Raw genomic sequence first — 18,542 nt, 5'->3', positions numbered from 1 at the left:
TATGTGTCTATTAATTATTTTTTATTTATAATATGTCATCATGTCTTAGATCTATTAGAGGAATGTTATTTGAATATCCATTTTATGAAATAACTTGTGGGACAATCAAAATATACAAAGAAATGTAGGTCTTGCCACAAAACCAAAGTAATAGAGATATAAAATTAGAATACGATGTGAGTATGAGAGAGAAAGTTGTCACAAAATTGTTGTTAAAATATTATTTCTCGATCTATTAAGCACAAAGTAAAGTAAGAAAGAATAAACCACTATAAAAATCTAGCATTTGACACTATACAACTTAACCAAACACTAACAAATAAAACAGAAACATCATATTCTCATCATCAATAATATATCAAAAGCAGTCATAAAAAATACCATAAAGTTAAGGGGTAAAACTCAATCCAAATCCAAAATAGATTTGACTAGTTTTCCAAAGAAAGCGTCGATTTCCCTAAAAGTTGACTAAGATTGGCAGATAAGTTTTGTAGCTCAGGCTTCCAACACCTGACAGCAAACAAAGTTACCCTTCAAACCTTCTCCAACAATATTTTCCCAATTGTAAGGGTAGCTTTCTACTTGTTTATTAGGACTTGAAACATCGACTAAACTTATGCTCATCTTGTTGTGGATAATGCATAGTTTACCATTGAGTGGAACGACTGCATCCACATGAAGACCTTTGGAGGTACCCAAAAGAAGTGGTTTTGCCAAGGAACAGGGGGAAGGGTTTGCCATCGTTGGTAGATGGGATCAAAAGCATGCCATGAAATTCTTCCATCGTTAGTTGTAATGACATATATCCACTCTTCTGCCATTCCATGACTTTTCCTAAGTGAATAAAATAAGTTTTCAGATAGAAGTTGGTTCCATCTCTAATCTCTTGCAAACCAAATGTAGCTTCCTATGCTCAATCCGAGGTACTCGAACCAAACAAGCAATAGCAAGCTCATCAAGAAGATTGAATTATTTCCCTTTCTTTACCTGACTTTTTACTCCTATGTGCATCTAGTTTAATGTTGGGCTGGATACCTTGCTTTGATCTTGGAACGAATCTACTTTACAATAGCAAGTAGAGGAGTCAACCTGCAAATATTCCCAAATTTCCAGTTTAGTTTGCTAATCATCACCCATTTCACACACTATGCTTTATAACTTTTGATCCCAAAATATAAAACATCTTTTACACTGGTATTTTTCTGTGAGAAAAAATTAGTAGTTCTTTTTTCTTTTTGGTTACATAAAAAAAAAAAAGAGTAGTTCTGCGAAAATAACTGCACAATGTTTTGCCTCTCTAAACAAAACAAAATAACTTCACAATGTTTTATTGTATCAAACAAACAATCACTCCATCAAATCCAAATTTTATCTTTTCTTAATATAAAATTTGAGTTTGTCTGCAACCTCCCATTCAATTTACTATTCAACATAAACATTATATATATATATCATAATGTTCTATCATAAACCATATTCGGATCTAGCTCATTAATCTCTAAATCTTTCAAAATATTTTCTGTTATAGTTAATCTAGGTCTTCCTTCCTCTACATCTTGTAATCCGACTATCCTCCATCTGATGTAACCTTCTTACTACAAAATCCACAAGTCTTCTTAAACATTATATTTTTTTAAAATGTTCTATCATAAACTATGTTCGGATCCAACTTACAATTTGTCATGAAATCGTGGATTAATAGAGACAATATTAGTATTATTTTTTTTAAAGACAAATATTAATATGTTAATTGTTATGAAAATTTACTCAACCCTTGGTTCAAGTCAGTTGAGCCACGAACCCTGGTAATATTAGTAAACTTTATTAATAGAAAAATATAATAAAAAATAAAAGGCTTAATGATGTGTTTCGTCCTTGCAATTAGGCGTCATTTAAAAATTAGTCCCTGTAATTGCTAATCCTGGCAATTTACCCTTGCATTGTTTAATCATTTAAAATTTCATCCTTTGACCAACTTAATCACTGCCACGTCATCAAATTAGCAAAATGGCATGAGAATAGACAAAAATACCCTTGTCATCCATTTGTGAAATGACTTTTTTAAAACTCGTTTGAGCTTTAGCATCGAGTTTAATTTGTTGGCTCATAATTCCAAAGTGATGTTCAATTCTTTGATCTCTGAAACTTCGCTAGAACGGTGAATAAATAAGGGTTACTTTCTCTAATGCGGGTGAGAAATACAACCACGCAAACCGGGCTTTTTATAAAAACAATTTAATCTTTTTATGAGCATGTTTGGTTTGAGTTTATGAAAAATAATTTGTGTAAATAAATAAGCTTTTATTTTAATTTATAAGTTCTCACTAACAAAAATTGTATCTTCATAACCGATTTTTTCATAAACTACCTTAAAAATTTCTAAATAATACATAAAAAACTTATTTGCATAAGTTGTTTTTCTATAAACTCTAAAATAAGATAATCCAAATGAAACCTATAAAAAGGGACACAAAGACTTTTTTTGGTTACTAAAAGATACAAGATTTTGAATTGGTTTTTCATTCTATCAAATAATATATTTCATTTAAATTATTATAATTATAATTTTATCTTTTTTATAATTACATTTAAACATTTCATTAAAAGAAAAATTAAATCTCATTATAATAAGAACAATATTTGTTAAATTCTAGTATATTTTAAAAATATATATAATCAGATACGACAAAATAAATATTAAATGTACAAAAAAAATTATTCAACAATGGAGTGCCTATATATTTACCTTTGTGTTAAATAGAATAGATGAAGTATCTATCAATGTCGATGCACTTAGTCCATACTTTATTTACATTTTATTTGGTTGCTGAACTAAAGACAAAAATATGTTATTTCCTCTCTTTACTTCATTGACCAAATTAAGTGTAAACGATTAGAGAAGAAGGAAAATAACATGAGAGAAGATAAAAGTAAAGACAAGAAAGAAGAGATGAAATAATATGATAGAAAATAACATGGAGTGCCTGCCTATTTGTTTTGAATCGACTTTGGGTCATAATCGAATTTGTAGAAATTGTCTTCCAGCTCGTGTAAGAGGCTTAGAGACAAATGTGTTAATTGTGATGCAACTTTTGCCTTTTGTAATTTAGAGGAAGAGGATAATCTTCGTCTCTTTTTCAGGTGCCCAAGTGATTGTAACATTTGGTTTGGAGTATCTGGGAAGGCTATTCCTCCATATCTAATATCTTAAGTCAAGACTATGATTTTTAACATTTTGTAGGTGTTAGGAGTCGATGATGCAGCTATTTTTTGTTGTATTCTTTGGAACATTTGAAAGCAAAAAAACAATAAAATTTGGAATAAGGTAACGGATGCACAACCCTTTATTCTTTCAACAAACAGCACCAAATATTCAGCAACATGGTAATGTGTCTTGGACAAAGCCGAATGCATGACGATGCAAATACAACACTGATGCATCTTTTTCAAAACAACTTAATAAGGTTGGAATAGGTATGTGCATCAGAGACAATCATGGTGCTTTTCTCCTTGTCAAAACTGAGTAGTTTAGTCCAATCTATGAAGTATGTATTGGAGAAGCTCTTGGTTTATTTTCAGCGTTGGATTGGGTTCATGATCTTGATCTGGGACCTATCGATTTTGAGCTGGATGTAAAGAGAGTGGTTGGTAGTTTTTTTTTATCATGAGGAATGCTAGCAACACTCACTTTTCAACACTTTCTCCAGCACTCACTCTTTTATTAGATGAAATCAATGTATGTCCTACCACTTTGTGTGGGTTCAATTTTCAAAGTGTAGACCTACAATGATTTAAACCACTAAGAGAGTGAGTATTAGAGAGGGTGTTCATAAAAGAGTGTTGCTAGCATTACTCTCTTAAGTAATGCAAAGTTCATGGCTTCTATATGACTTCAAAAACAGTTTAGAAGTCACGCTAATAACATCATATTTATAGGATGAAAAACAATAGTTTTCTACATGTCTCACGCAAGAAAATGGACAAACATAATGTTTCTGATTTTCCAAAGAAAACATGAACTGAGATTAAAAAAATATACTGCTAAAAAGTAAATGTAACAAACCTTACATCTTGTAACATAAGCATGTGCAACATCTGCAATATACTTGAGAGTGAAAATGAATGGCTCCATTTTATTGTCAATAAAAAATTAACAGCATCCGAACAAGACGAAAAACATAATTTTCCTACATGTCCCTCACAAGAAAAATAGATTAACACCTATTGTCTGATTTACCAAAGAAAACGTCAATTTCCATAAATGTTGACAAATATTAGCAGATAAATTATGTAGCTCAGGCTTCAAGCACCTGACAGCATAATGCAATCCTTCGACCTTCCTCCAGCAATATTTTCCCGAATGTAATTGTTGCTTTGTACTTCTTTATTAGGACTTGAAACATCTACTAGACTGATGCTCATATTTTCGTATATAATGCATAACTTTCCTTTAAGGGGAACAAGTGCAGCCACGGGTGAGGTATGCAAATCAAGTAGTTTGCTATCCATAAACATTCTCCATGAATCCGTTTCTCTGTCTGTCCCGAGAATCAAGTGCATATAGTTGCCTATTCAGTGAAATACAAAGCTTATTACTCAAACCCGTTACCATTCCATCAGTAACAGGGCTTCAAGTATTTGTTTCTGGAGAATATGCTTCACATACGATATTGTAATTGGACCCAAGTCCATTCAAAAACCATGTTCCAAATCTATGATAATAAATTTATGCACCTCTAATACATGTGCAGTAGCACGAGTGGGAACCAGGCTAAGGCTTTCCATAGAAGTAGGTCTCACATGCTCAAAAAGTTTACGGCCCAAACATTGGTGAATCTCATATCGCACCCTCTGATTGCTCGCGCGACCTGGTTTTTGGATTCTAAAATTTAAAAAAAAAATCGGAGGCTTTTGCGTGATTTTTTACGCATTTGAAATATAAAATATGAAATAAAGTGTGGTGTTTGAGAAGTGAGGATGGCACGATAAGAAATTACCAAATTGTTATCTTTCATTATTTGTTTTAGGGTTTTGTTAACGAATGTCTCGGCACACTCTTTAAGGATTCCTAAAGAAGAAATTATTTTATAAATTTTAAGGTTTTGTTAACGAGTGTCTCGGCACACTCTATAAGAATTCCTAAAGAAGAAATTATTTTATAAAAAAGTTAAATATTTCGATTTACAATGCGGACATATTTTCATAAAATGAGAGAGTTGGTTTATATATCAATGTGTTTGTTTAAGCTTATCGCCTCTTCGTAGCTTGTGCAGTACATATAGATATGAACCATTTTGATATTCAAGTATGAAAGCTCAAATTTTGAAAATGAATATTATTTGCAACTTTTTTTACTTAAATGATACAAGAGTTGAGATATTAACAAGTTTTACACGTGTTCATGAAAACAAGTGCATAAGTTGAGTTGAAAAACTTACGATTCTCGCAAGTGCCAGCAGATGGAATTATGGATCCGAGCACATAAACGCTTACCACTTGCTTTTTATCCTCAAATTCATGGGCTGAACCAGAATAACTTCCAAACCTTTGGAATGTATGGTGCATACTTCCCCAGGGAAACCGATGCTACTTTGTGAATTTTAACATTAATTGAAGTCTTGTTGCATGTTTATCTACCTACTTAGTTTCATTCAAACATGTATAACTTAATCATAGAAACACAATCAGAACAAACATTAACATGCTAATCAGCTAGAGCAATACAAGCAAGACCAATACAAACATCCAGCAAGAGAACTTTTTCATTCATTTGACACCACTAACTATTACAAAACCTTACCCATCCATGTAGGGAATGTTAAAATGACAACAATATATTTAGTAGAAACGTGATAAAGAGAAACAGATACGACTGTAATGAAAAGCCTCAATCAACCCCTCACCACATATTCTACATCTCCCCGAAATAACCACCGAAAATGTTGGTTACAGAAAGCTGTCAAAAAAGAAACTCCTAATATGTTAGTAATCACCATTGCCAACACCTGCTAACACTACACAACTTCTATTCGAGTGGTAATAATACCACATACACACCCACATGTCCCTTGGCGATTAGTGTTGTAAACCATAAGTAATGATGTTGGCTTGAAAACACTAGGAGGGAAAAAGTAAATGAAAATAAACTTCAAATAAAGAGAGAAAGGGAGAAAAAATAAATTCTATAGGTGTGGTGTATGTTCTCACACCTAATACCTAAGACAGTATATAATGCTATCAAAAGTTGAAAAATCAGTCCCATGCACTAGTCACCCCAGGACCGGCGCTATTTCCTGCATACCCACCACCATATCCTCCTCCACCATATCCACCAGAAGCCCCGTATCCACCGCCACTATTTCCTGCACCATGGTAATCAGAACCACCCCTACTAAAAGAACCTTCTCTTCGAAAGTCGCGGCCACCAAATCGGCCTCCACCTGAACGACGGTTCTTTCCTCCACCAAAGGATGAACGTGCAGCGAACCGCGAGAGCCAAGCAGGTACTTCTTGATTTGCTTCTTGCATCAAATCTTGTAGAGATCTTGCCATAGATGTATTGTTTTCATTAAAGAATGCAGTTGCAAGACCTTTCTTTCCTGCTCTCCCTGTCCTTCCAATACGGTGTACATAATCATCAATGTCATTGGGAAGGTCAAAGTTAACTACATGTGCAACATGTGGTATGTCAAGACCACGTGCAGCCACATCAGTAGCAACCAATATGGGGGTGTTGCCACTTTTAAATGATCTTAATGCTGCCTCTCTTTCCTGCAGGCATTGCAAAGTATGAGGAACATATATACGCAGATAAACCATAAAAATGCTCTCAAAAATAATAATTATAACTAGATCAAAAGCAATTTGGTTTTGAAAAATAATTCTAATAACATTAACCTTGAGGGTAGATCAAAATGAGTAAATAACTACTAGCGTAGACCAGAGTTCTGGGGGGAAAACATTGATTTGAGCCAAATAACTAAATTACCTATGTATTCATATTAGAGTTGAAAAAATATCCCTCATCAACATCAATGATCCATATGATGCTTGTGCTCCACACAAACCACTTTTTTTAATGGTTTTCAAGGTATAACATATTTTACAATTTCCCGGGGTGCTTAATGCAAACCAAACACTTGTTAAAAAAAGGAATTGAAAGTAATCCTTATGCTTCATGTGAACCAAACAATTTTTAAAATAAATTCCTCGTAAAAGAATACTTGAAGGAATCAGGTTCCTAAGAATTTGCATAATTGAATGCAAATGGAATCTTTCTTCCATGACACAAGACTGCATACTGTCATGCTGACCCCATCTTATGTCAACTTATGCTTTAGGACTTCGTAAATTGAATATTCCATCCGTCTCACAATAATTGTCTCTTTAGCAATTTTTCTTTTTCTCAAAATAATTGTCACTTTACAATACCAATGCAGCATTTATTTTATTTTTTTCCATTATTATACCCTTATTTAATGAATTTCATTCAACTTAACTATTCCACTGACTATAATTAATAAGGGTATTTTAGTAAATGATATTAATTTTACCATTGTAATCAATACAATTAATCATTTCCTTAATAATCATGCACAAACCTTAAACGGCTATAATATAGAGACGGGAGAGTATTTTTTAGGCCACGTACTGTCATCCTTTTTTTATTTAGGCCCCAATTACTGTGAAAACATTTTTTATTTCCTAAAATTTGTGTTAATTTTACTTACTAACAATGAGATACTAGATGCTTGAAGTGAACAATTGTGTGCATTTTTTTGGAAACAATGAAAACAATTCTTTTAACATTTTCATTGTTTCCAAAAAGTGAGAACAATTGTACACTTCATGAGTCTAGTAACTCCTTGTTAGCAAGTAAAATTAACACAAATTTCAGGAAATGAAAACAGAAAATGTAATCACAAAGTAAACACAATCTTGGTATTCGCTATGAACGTTTTGGCTCACCCATATATTAAATTTTTCCTAATACAGTAGGTAGCCAAACACAAAAATATATAGGAGAGACGGTTCATGATGGTGTCCCTACTTAACACTTCACTAACTCCAAACAAGAGAAGGTCACCTCACCCATGAATTTTCCACTGCTTTCCAAGAGCATTGCACACTTTTACAAAAGAAAATTGAGAAAACATGGGTACAAGTGCAATCTTCTTTCATCAAAAACCTTAAACTTTCATGGTCTACTTACTGTTATAAAGAAAAAGATAAAGGTAGAACAGACTAACCTGTTGAGACCTGTCACCATGAATAGTAGTTGCTGGGAAATTATTAAGACACAACCAGTGTTCTAGCGCATCAGCTCCCTTCTTTGTCTCCACAAAAACTAAAGTCAAAGCTTGCTGCAAATTCCAAAATAATGCATGCAATAGTCTTAGATATTTAAAGAGTTTATTATCTGAGAAACAGGACATAATACACACCAGCAGAAATACATGTGCTGCCAGAGGTTGGCATAATCCGACAGAGCTAAGACGGACAGACAAGGAGTATAAATATCACGAAAATTAAGACAACAGATTGTATGCATTGCCCTAAAATACAGATACAAATATGACACACAACATTTGTATTAGGTTGTATGCATCGTGTGCTTAAAAAAAAAACATCAAATTGTATGCATTGCCCTAAAATACCGATACAAATATGACACACAACATTTGTATCACGTCACATGCATCATGTGTTTAAAAAAAAGGTGATAAAATGCTCATCCAGAACAACCCGTCCAGATTGAATTCATACAGCTTTGAGACAATACTAATCATCAAGTTCACTTTAAAAGCTTTTAAGTTTGCTGGAACGCTGCTGAAAGAGCCACATTTTACAAAAGAAAAAAGCTTTTCAGTTTCCCAGATAAATGCATACATGCAGCAGAGTTAAACGAAAGATTGAAGACAAAAAAATTGAATAAAACAATGGAAAAGTGTATTTCTTTACTTCTAATTTCCAACAACAGAGTTTTATAGAAGTGAAATGCACTTTCTACAAACCGAGAATACCTTTCCTTGTACGCCATTTGCTCTTTGTGCATGAAGAAGGTCCATGAGATGGCTTCTCTTGTCAGACTCTTGAACGTACTCAACTCTTTGGTCAATTAAATCGGTACTTGATCCCACTCTTCCAACAGCCAGAAAAATATAATTTGAAAGGAAATCAGAGGCTAGTCTCTGCATATCAACGGTAAATCACCACAAAGGTCAGAGATGAGACGAGGAAATTATATGTCGAACAAATAATAATCACTATTTATATATCTCCAGGCAATTTATTGCCTCAACTCAAATTAGACATATCCACTATTTAATTCTAACATCACTTAACCTTTCTAAGAATTAAGATGGAAGGAGCAATTGAGGGACAAAAGAACACCAGATGCAAATATGGAATACACAAACACAAATGCAAAATGATCTCAAAATAGGTGCATCTCTCTAAATGGATGAATGCATCTTCATGAAATTTAAACAAAGTGAAATGTAACAAATGTATCCATAGAGACAAGGAGGCAAGAAAAGGGGAGAGACAAAGTCTAACTGGCATCAATGAAGTAGAATAGCTGGCAAAATTAACTAACAAACAAACAAATTACAAACACATATATGAAAAGATGTTTCGCTCATTTCCTTTTCACATAATAAAAAAACAAACCTGTATCTCTTTCGGAAAAGTGGCACTGAACAACATAGTTTGTCTGACACCTGCCGGAGGCATGTCCATTTGTTCAACAATCTTTCTAATCTGTGGCTCAAAACCCATATCAAGCATCCTATCTGCCTCATCTAAGGCCAGATACCGAATCATCGACAGTGAAACTCTGGCTCTTTCCAACAAATCAACCAGCCTTCCTGGAGTTGCGACAAGAATGTCCACTCCTCTCTCAAGCTCTCGTAGCTGTACAAATTAATTTAGTTATGATCTATACCAAAATATAAATGCTTTATACTGGCATTAAAAAGTAAAATATGATTGGTCATTCAAGAACAATATGCTAGTGTCTAGTCCGAATTGAATTATTTCATCAAATAAGAACGAAATCAACAAGAGCGTAGCAGATAGAGAGACATGATTACTTTCAAAATCTCTCGTGCTTTAATGAAAAAGTTATAAGCGGTTTGTATTCAAATTTTTGTAAGGATATAGTACTGGCATTAAAAAGTAAAATATGATTGGTCATTCAAGAACAATATGCTAGTGTCTAGTCCGAATTGAATTATTTCATCAAATAAGAACGAAATCAACAAGAGCGTAGCAGATAGAGAGACATGATTACTTTCAAAATCTCTCGTGCTTTAATGAAAAAGTTATAAGCGGTTTGTATTCAAATTTTTGTAAGGATATAGTAATTCACAGAACCTCTGATATACAAAACAAAACCTTGAATGTGCTAAAAGCTTAACCACAAAAGATTCAGAATCAACAAGAACTCAAGTAACGAATAGCACCTAAGCATTATACCACTAGGTTGGGTTAGCTATGTGGATCAATAACTGAACAAAAAAGATAATAATTGAAGCATCATCTACGAAGAATAGTATCACGTCACATGAGTATCCTGAATAATCACTTTTAATAAAATAAATAAAGCAATCATCAATTATACGCAAAAATCAAAAATGGGACATAAACCTGCTGGTTTATTGGAGCACCACCGTAAGCAACAACCACCCTAACCCCTGTCTGGTATGAAAACTTCCTAGCCTCTTCGTGTATCTGAAACAAAATGATAGCATTTCATTTATATAATTTTTTCACCATAAATCAAAATGAATATCATAATACACAGTTAATCACACAACAATCTCACCTGCATGGATAGCTCCCTAGTTGGCGAGAGAACAAGAGCAAGCGGACACACGGTACGCACCCCACGAGGCGGCCTCTGCGCAGGCTGTCCCGTCATAATTCCACTGATTATCGGAAAACAGAAAGCCGCAGTCTTTCCTGAACCGGTCTGCGCACAAGCCATCAAATCCCTTCCACCAAGGGAAATCGGAATTGCATGCCGCTGAACAGGTGTCGGCTTCACATACTTACAACGCCTTATATTCTGATTAAGCGCCTCCCCCAAATCAATCTCAGCAAAAGTATTAACCGGCGGAGGAACATTTCCACCGCTCGTCTCCACCGGAATATCCTCATAAGCATCAAAGTTTATCCCTGTATTCTCCTGCTCCTCTTGAGTAACAGGCTCCTCAGAATCATCCTGATCTGCAAATGGATTTGCTTCACGACGATCCCAACCACCACCACCTCTGTTCCCATAACCACCGCCACCTCGACCTCCACCACCACCGCGATAATCGTTCCTAGGGGGAGGTGCCCAACGCGATCCGGAGTTATCGAAAGCAGGTGCTGCTGGTGCAGGTGCTGAAGGTCCACGGTTCCTTAGATGAGGAGGAACGTAAACAGGACGAGTGTTGGCAGCATTGTTAGCAACAGCAGCAGCAGCAGAAGGTGGTGGTGTTGGTGCATTCTCGGCCGCGGAATTTGCAGCCAAATCAGCCCATGAAGATCGCATAGTATCAAAACCTAAAACTCCATAAATCGAATTCAAACATTTAGATCTCGTAAATTGCTCAAAGTAACAACGATCGAAAACAAAAAAAAAAAAAATTGAAGAAAAAAATGGTGAAAAATGAGAGAGAGAGAGAGAGAGAGAGAAGAAGGAACCTGTGTTGAAATGAAAGAGTAAAACCCTGAAAATGGAGAAAGGAAGAGAGAATGTTAGACGAAGAATGAGAAACCCTAAACGACAGCAAAAGAAACGCCTTCAATTTTGGGATGGATGGATACAAAAAATATCTATTCTACCTCAGGCTCAGGGTGCGCCTTCTCTTTCTCTATTTTATTTTTATGTCAAAATCCATTTTTGTCCCTCACAATTTTTGCATGATCCAGTTTAGTCCCTCACAAAAATAAAGTCTCCATGAGTTCAGTTTAATTTTGTAAAAGATAAATGTTAAAATCACATATTTTTCAACACATTCTTTTTAATTGGTCTCATATAAATTTGGTGGGATTGATGTAAATTTTAACCACCAAATAGAATATGTTGAAAAATGTGTGTTGCTAGTATCTCTCTTTGTAAAAATGTCGAAATTGTTAGATTGGATATTTTTTACTCATCCATATATGTGCATGAACTTTCAATAGATTTTGTCATTTCGTCTATCAACTAAAAAAATTAATCTCAAATTGTCTTCAATATGCAACCGATCGAGTGATGACTTCAAATTCCTGACTTATTCATGTTAATATGATGTGCCACTACGTTAGTTGACAAAAAAATAGTTTATCACTTATTTTAACGGAGAGACTAACTTAACACTCTAGTCAATACGCTACTTTAGATTTTATTTTTGTCAAAGACTAAATTGAATAGCAAGAAAATTGTGAAGGGTGAAAATGAATTTTCACTAATTATTTTATTTTTTATTGTTATTTTTTGTTATTTCTTTCTTTTTGAGATTTTTTTGGGATACTAAGATACCTAACGTATCGTAAATCTCTTCCACTCTCTACGCTTCAAAAGTTTTAACCCAATTTAAGAATTTGCGGCTCCGTAAATCTCTTTTAGCCATTCTTACTTTTGAGTTCCAATTTGATCGAATAAGTCCGGATTTATTTACCAAACAACGTATCCTCCCTAAATTACAGCTGTTAAAATATTTTTATGCCGGATTTAGAACTTAAAATAGTATTTTTCAGATTTGTTTTTCTTTGATAAAGTATCACGTTTCATCTTTAAAAAAGAATGAAAATATCATGTTTCAAATCAAATAGTTGAAAAAGAGTATCACGTTTGATATTAAAATAGAAAGTATCACTTGCTTGTTAGAAAAAAATAGAAAGTATCACTTCCTTGTTAAAAAAAATAAATAGAAAGTATCACGTTTAAAATGATTTGGAGGAATACCAAACATTACTCAAATGCTTTAAGTAAGGTATCAATCAAACAATATAATTCCATAAGAACGTTACTTATGAATCGTGATTAGTATTTTTTTTTTTTCCGGTGTTTTGTCCATGTTTGAACTCAGAACTTTTAACTTATTTTACCCTTAATTCAAATTATATGAGTTATTCTACACCTCAGGAACTTACTTTAGAGACTTATAGTTGTTTGGTCTTGGTTAATATAAGGTATGTTAAACTATTTTGTGTTTGACGTGCACCTAATAAAAGATAAAAAATAGATATTATTCTTTCTTTTTTGTGTTGAAAAATGGGGAACCTCTGATTCAAGCTCACACGCTATTAATGAAGTTATAGTGTTATACTCACAGAATTAAGCCACTCAAAAATAAAATAAAAAATTGGTAACCGTCCAATCTTGAGAGGAAGAGAACTCTACTAATTTAGAATTCATTGAGGGTAAGTAGAGTCTAATAAAAAATTGTCTCATCTAAAAATTTGAGTCTTAAATTCTTCTAAAGTATTCATCATTTTGTGAAGTTGGGTTAGACACTTGAGTTTAATCGCTTATTTGTTTATAATAAATAGTGATATGATATCATTATTTATTGCATGTAAATTGCAAAAAATAAATAATGGTATAACAATATACTTTCTAACACGATCTCTTTGATTGGATAAAATTTACATGGATTCCACGTGATTTTTCTAAGACAATGTGTTTCACATGATTTGGTGAGATCCATGTGCATTTTAATTTTTAACCGACCGGAGAGAGGGGGTTGAAACTTGAAAAGTGTGTTTTGTGAGCACTCCTTAAAACAAAATACATTGATAACAAATTATAATCTTTTGATAAAAGGAAAGAAAATATATTATATAAAATGACAAAGCAGCCTTATAATTAAATTATTATATAAATATAAATATTTATAGAAAATAATAATTAATATTAGATATCTGGCTATGAAAAAGAAAAAGTGGGATCAAAGAAAATCAAAAGAAATGGACTGATTTTTTTTTATAATGTATCTCAGATAAATTTTGATCATTCTCACCTCTGAACTTCCCTAGATTAAATTTTTTGGCCATTCAACCAAGTAATTTTACCATTTATATAATTTTTGTAACGTCCTAGTCTTATAGGATATTACTTGAGACTCTTAATAACTCTCACAAATGAAATAAAATATGTACTTTTTATAATTAAAACTCAATATAAACACAATAGTTTCCGTATACCTTTAACTGTCTATCCACCCCAAATTGTTAAAATATGCGTTTGACTCAAACAAAAACCTAACAATATTTTTTAAAATACATATCGCAGTCAACCACTTCACACATGTTAATGTACAACTTTGATTGTTAATATATTTAATTATCAAAAGCAAAAAATTAAAAAAAATGTAGTATTTTGAAAATATTTGTCAAGACAAATCAAACATCTTAGAGGCTAATACTTGTATTCATATGTTAGTTAAAAAGTACAGTCAAATTATAGTAAATCATGTTAATAGTGCACATTGCAAATATGAGACGTGTATTTTGAAATGGATGGAGTATATACTTTGGAGGATGTGACGTGTAATTTTTTTTTAAAAGATAGAAATTTATCATTAACAAAAAAGCACAAGCAGGGCTAATTTACAACTTAACAGTACCATGAAATCTATGTCAGTAACAATCAAGCACAACTCTATCAATTATCTCTTCCTTGATTATCAAAGTCTAAAAAATTCTATCCAATTCAAGCACACATTATACTTTTTCCTTTGCCTCCACTTCTTCATTTGCTGCGCAAACAGCTATCAAATTGCTCACTTAAATAATTCAACCACCAATCCAAGACTATAGCTTCAAGTGCTGCTCTTTGGCCTTGCCTCCAACTTTTCATGTGGCATCAATGATTTTAATTGTCTCCATTTCATCATGCCTTGCCAGTTTCCACCAGTAGCCTTTATCATGCATATACAATGTGTTGCTAAGTTGGCTTAAAACATTCTGCCACCTCTGCATGGGCCAAATGTTTGTGCATCAAACGAGTGCATAACACATTATACAAGCTTCTACTCCCTATGCCTTTAGTGGTCTCCTGGAAATTTTCCATTACACTGAATCACCAACTGCAACAGAACACCACACACAAGCTTGAAATGAATCTGGACCAAACCTCTGTAAAGTTCAAAGGCAGGTAAACTCTAGGACTTCCCAGTCTGCAGGAAAACTTTTGCTGATTCGAGCTAAGTCATTTCACCACAAATCCTGAAACACAGACCATACAAAAGCAGCAGTTGCTACAAACCACGACTACTTCATAGCCGCCACATCAGTGGACTATTGCACCATTGATTTACCAAGTAATCAGAATTTTTATATTCACTTCTATGTTTTAATCGTTTCCAAGCCGCAAATTTGATTTTTTTCCAATGTTTTTTCCACCTCCCACCTAATGTAAGGTAAAAACATTTTATTCCTTGCTTTCAAAATTACCCAGACACATGCAAACCAATAATTGATCGAAAATTAATTCCTACTTAGTTTGTGAATCCAAATGAATTGTATGGTTTTGCCTCTATATAGATATACACACTCAACTTGGATCATTTGAGGTCCAATTTGGCTTCCATATACCAAATGTAGGTTTTATCATTTGAAGGGGAAATTGCTCCCAACTTCTCTTGGATGTGCAGAAATGATCCACACATTTCATGTATTTCTTGAAAAAAACTCACTCCCCTTATGTGTTTAATTAAGTGAAATACCAACTGCCCATAAAATTGAACACATAATGGGGGTGAGTGTCAATTTTTTTTTTATACAATGAAAGATCAAAACATTTCATTAGAAATAAAAGGGATAATACAAGACAGACATAACAAGGACACTTGATAAAAAACTTGATACTGTGGTCGTAGGTAAGCTATGAGCTGCATTAGACTCACAATTGAATTTCAAATTCGATTCACCATTGAAACTCTCAGCAGATACACAGCTATCATATTGATGAAAAAGTGGCTCCGTTTTCTGTAAAGAGGCATAAGGGGCTTGACAAAAAGAGTATAGTGCTCATAAACCTGAATATATAAAACTGTAATGATTAATTACAGGGATGATGCTATTCAGAATGTGTGTTGTTGTTGCTCGATACAATATATACAAGAGAAAATTAGACACTTATTACTTGGGAATAAGAGAGATTTTCTGAATACGATGTTTATGGATATGATTGGTAGCGAAAGAATGTCAATCAACACAAGTTACAAAGGGAAAGGCGGATTCATATTTCTATGCTCTAAGCATTACCATGACTTCTTATTGCTTTGTGATTCATCCTGTTCATGATTCGTGAAGCATCGTTAAATCTATCTGCTCTTTCATAAATATTGGCAACAACAAAATGCAACTCCTTCTTGTTGATATTAGGATGGGAATCTAGCTTCTCAAACAATGATTCCACCATATTGAAATCCATTCTCGCACCATATAGACCGAGCATCTGAAAATGAACTTCGTCTGGGAAAACACACCCCTCTTCATACATCTGTTTATACAAAGCATCTGCTCTCTCAAACTTGCGCAGCTTTCCAAAAGCATTCAGCACAAGAGCAATAACATTAGAATCAGGAAAATGTCCAACCTCTCTCATCTTCTCAAACACTTCAACCACATGAGCATACTTTCTCTCCCTGGAGAAAATATCAATGATGCACCCAAATACAGATATATCTTTCACTTCTCCAGCATCAAAAGCCTGCCGGAAAACCCACATAGCCTCGTCAACTTTACCGGCTCTAGCAAGTATTGTGATTGCCGTTTCCCTGGAAACATTATCTGGTTGCTTGAGCTCATTAAGTAGTCTTTTAGCATGAGCAACTAAACCAGCCTTCTGATAGGCCACAATCATTGTCTGATAAAGAATCTCATCAATTTTAACTCCAGAAGTCCTTAACTTGTGAAAAAGCATCGCTGCCCTGTCCAACTTCCCTGCCTTTTCCCATATAGATATTATGGTTGAATAAGTGATAGCATTTGGTTGAATACCTCTACTCTGCATTTCTTGAATGAGATTCGTTGCCTTATCATGCTCAAGAGATTTGCCATAAATACTAATCATGGTGTTGTAGGTCACAACATTCTGCGGTACACCTTTCATTTGCATCAAACTGAAAAGGTGAACAGCTTCACCAAATAACCCAGCCTCTCCATAAACCCTCAAGACAGTGTTGTAACTAACCACATTAGGTTCAATTCCCATTTTCCTCATGCCCCAAAAGAAGCAATCAGCTTCCTTGATCATCTGAAGCTGACCATAAACATCAATCATAATATTACATGTAGTAAGATCAATCGGACATTCAACTTCGTTCATTTCAGAAAACAAAGAAACCGCCTCAACAAACTTCTGATTATCAACATAAATCGCAAGAAGTGTCGAGTAACTAGCGGTACTCGGGTTAACACCATTATCTCTCATCTCCTGAAGAAGAAGCCGAGCCTCACGAAAAAGCTTAGCCTTACCATACACACTAATCATCATATTACAAGCAATAAGATCAGGTACAATATTACCGGAACCTTTCAACGCATTAAAAATGGAAATTGCCTTGGAATAATCACACAACTTCCGAGAAAGCTCAATCAAATTACTATACAAAACAAGGTCACCGGAAACATTATCACGTTCCATTTGTTGCAGCCAAAAGAAAGAAGAATCAAACAAACCTTGTTTACTGAAATGTGTAATGAGCGTTGAGTAAGTGTACTTATCAGGTGAAAGACCCTTTTGAAGCATTTCGTCGAACAGTCCATGTGCAAGTTGCCATTGTTTCGCACGAAGTACATTGCGAATAACAACATTGTAAACGTTAAGGGAAGGTGAATATTGAGCTATTTCGTTCATCCAATCGAGAATTGCGAGGGAGCGTTGCCAATCGGGTTCGCGGGAGAGAATTGAAATCATGAAACGAATTGAAAGTTGTCTGCCATTGTAAGGGGACAATATGGAGTAGAGTTGTTCGATGTTTTGGGTTTGTGCGATTGAGGTTAGTAGTTCATTCATGTCGACGCTACGGTCCATGTACGGGGATTGTTGTTTTTGTTGTTGTTGGGTTCGGGTATGACGTTGTTGTTGTTGTTGTTGTTTGTTGGTGTTGGAAAATGGAGGATGAGGTATTCTTCTGGTCCAGACATGTTTGGATGTGGCTGATGTGGATGTAGTAGAAATGGTTGTGTTTGTGGTGGGGGGTGTGGTTTTGTTGAAAATGGTGGTTTTGGAAGAGGAACAAGGGAATGAACAAGAAGAAGAAGAAGAACCCACAAGGGTCGCATAGAATGAGAGTGAGAACATTGTAAATTCCAAACTGTAACTAAACTATCTTCAATTAAAGCTTGTATGCTGTTTCTTATTCGCAAGTGATTGCTTTGGTTTTTATCCATAATTTATTTAATTATTATATTTTGTCCTTAAAAATATTTTAGTTTTTCCTTTTAATCCTCGTAAATAAATTCTTCATTTATAGTCTTCAAAGTTTTTGGTCAATATTTTTTATCTCTATTTTTAAATTAGATCATGACTATATGTTAAGAGTTAACTCAAAATT

General features: G+C 34.0%; 2 protein-coding genes across 2 annotated transcripts; both read right to left on the bottom strand.

Moving 5' to 3' along the window:
• Positions 1-5,734: 5,734 nt before the first annotated feature.
• LOC11427011 (DEAD-box ATP-dependent RNA helicase 52C) lies at positions 5,735-11,856 on the bottom strand. Its single transcript, XM_003601577.4, has 7 exons — positions 11,695-11,856; positions 10,829-11,553; positions 10,651-10,734; positions 9,673-9,915; positions 9,024-9,191; positions 8,250-8,363; positions 5,735-6,771 (listed from the first exon to the last, which is right to left on the bottom strand). The coding sequence occupies exons 2-7, from the start codon at positions 11,540-11,542 to the stop codon at positions 6,253-6,255; spliced, it is 1,842 nt and encodes a 613-aa protein (XP_003601625.1). The 5' UTR covers positions 11,543-11,553; positions 11,695-11,856; the 3' UTR covers positions 5,735-6,252.
• A 4,030-nt stretch (positions 11,857-15,886) lies between these two features.
• Positions 15,887-18,342, bottom strand: LOC11437358 (pentatricopeptide repeat-containing protein At5g39980, chloroplastic). Its single transcript, XM_003601576.4, has one exon. The coding sequence runs from the start codon at positions 18,287-18,289 to the stop codon at positions 16,235-16,237; it is 2,055 nt and encodes a 684-aa protein (XP_003601624.1). The 5' UTR covers positions 18,290-18,342; the 3' UTR covers positions 15,887-16,234.
• Positions 18,343-18,542: the final 200 nt, after the last annotated feature.

This window comes from Medicago truncatula, chromosome 3, assembly GCF_003473485.1.
Source record: "Medicago truncatula cultivar Jemalong A17 chromosome 3, MtrunA17r5.0-ANR, whole genome shotgun sequence".
NCBI classification, from domain to species: Eukaryota; Viridiplantae; Streptophyta; class Magnoliopsida; order Fabales; family Fabaceae; genus Medicago; species Medicago truncatula.
Note: the sequence above shows the minus strand (reverse complement) of the source record. Positions and strands in the feature narration are given on the sequence as shown.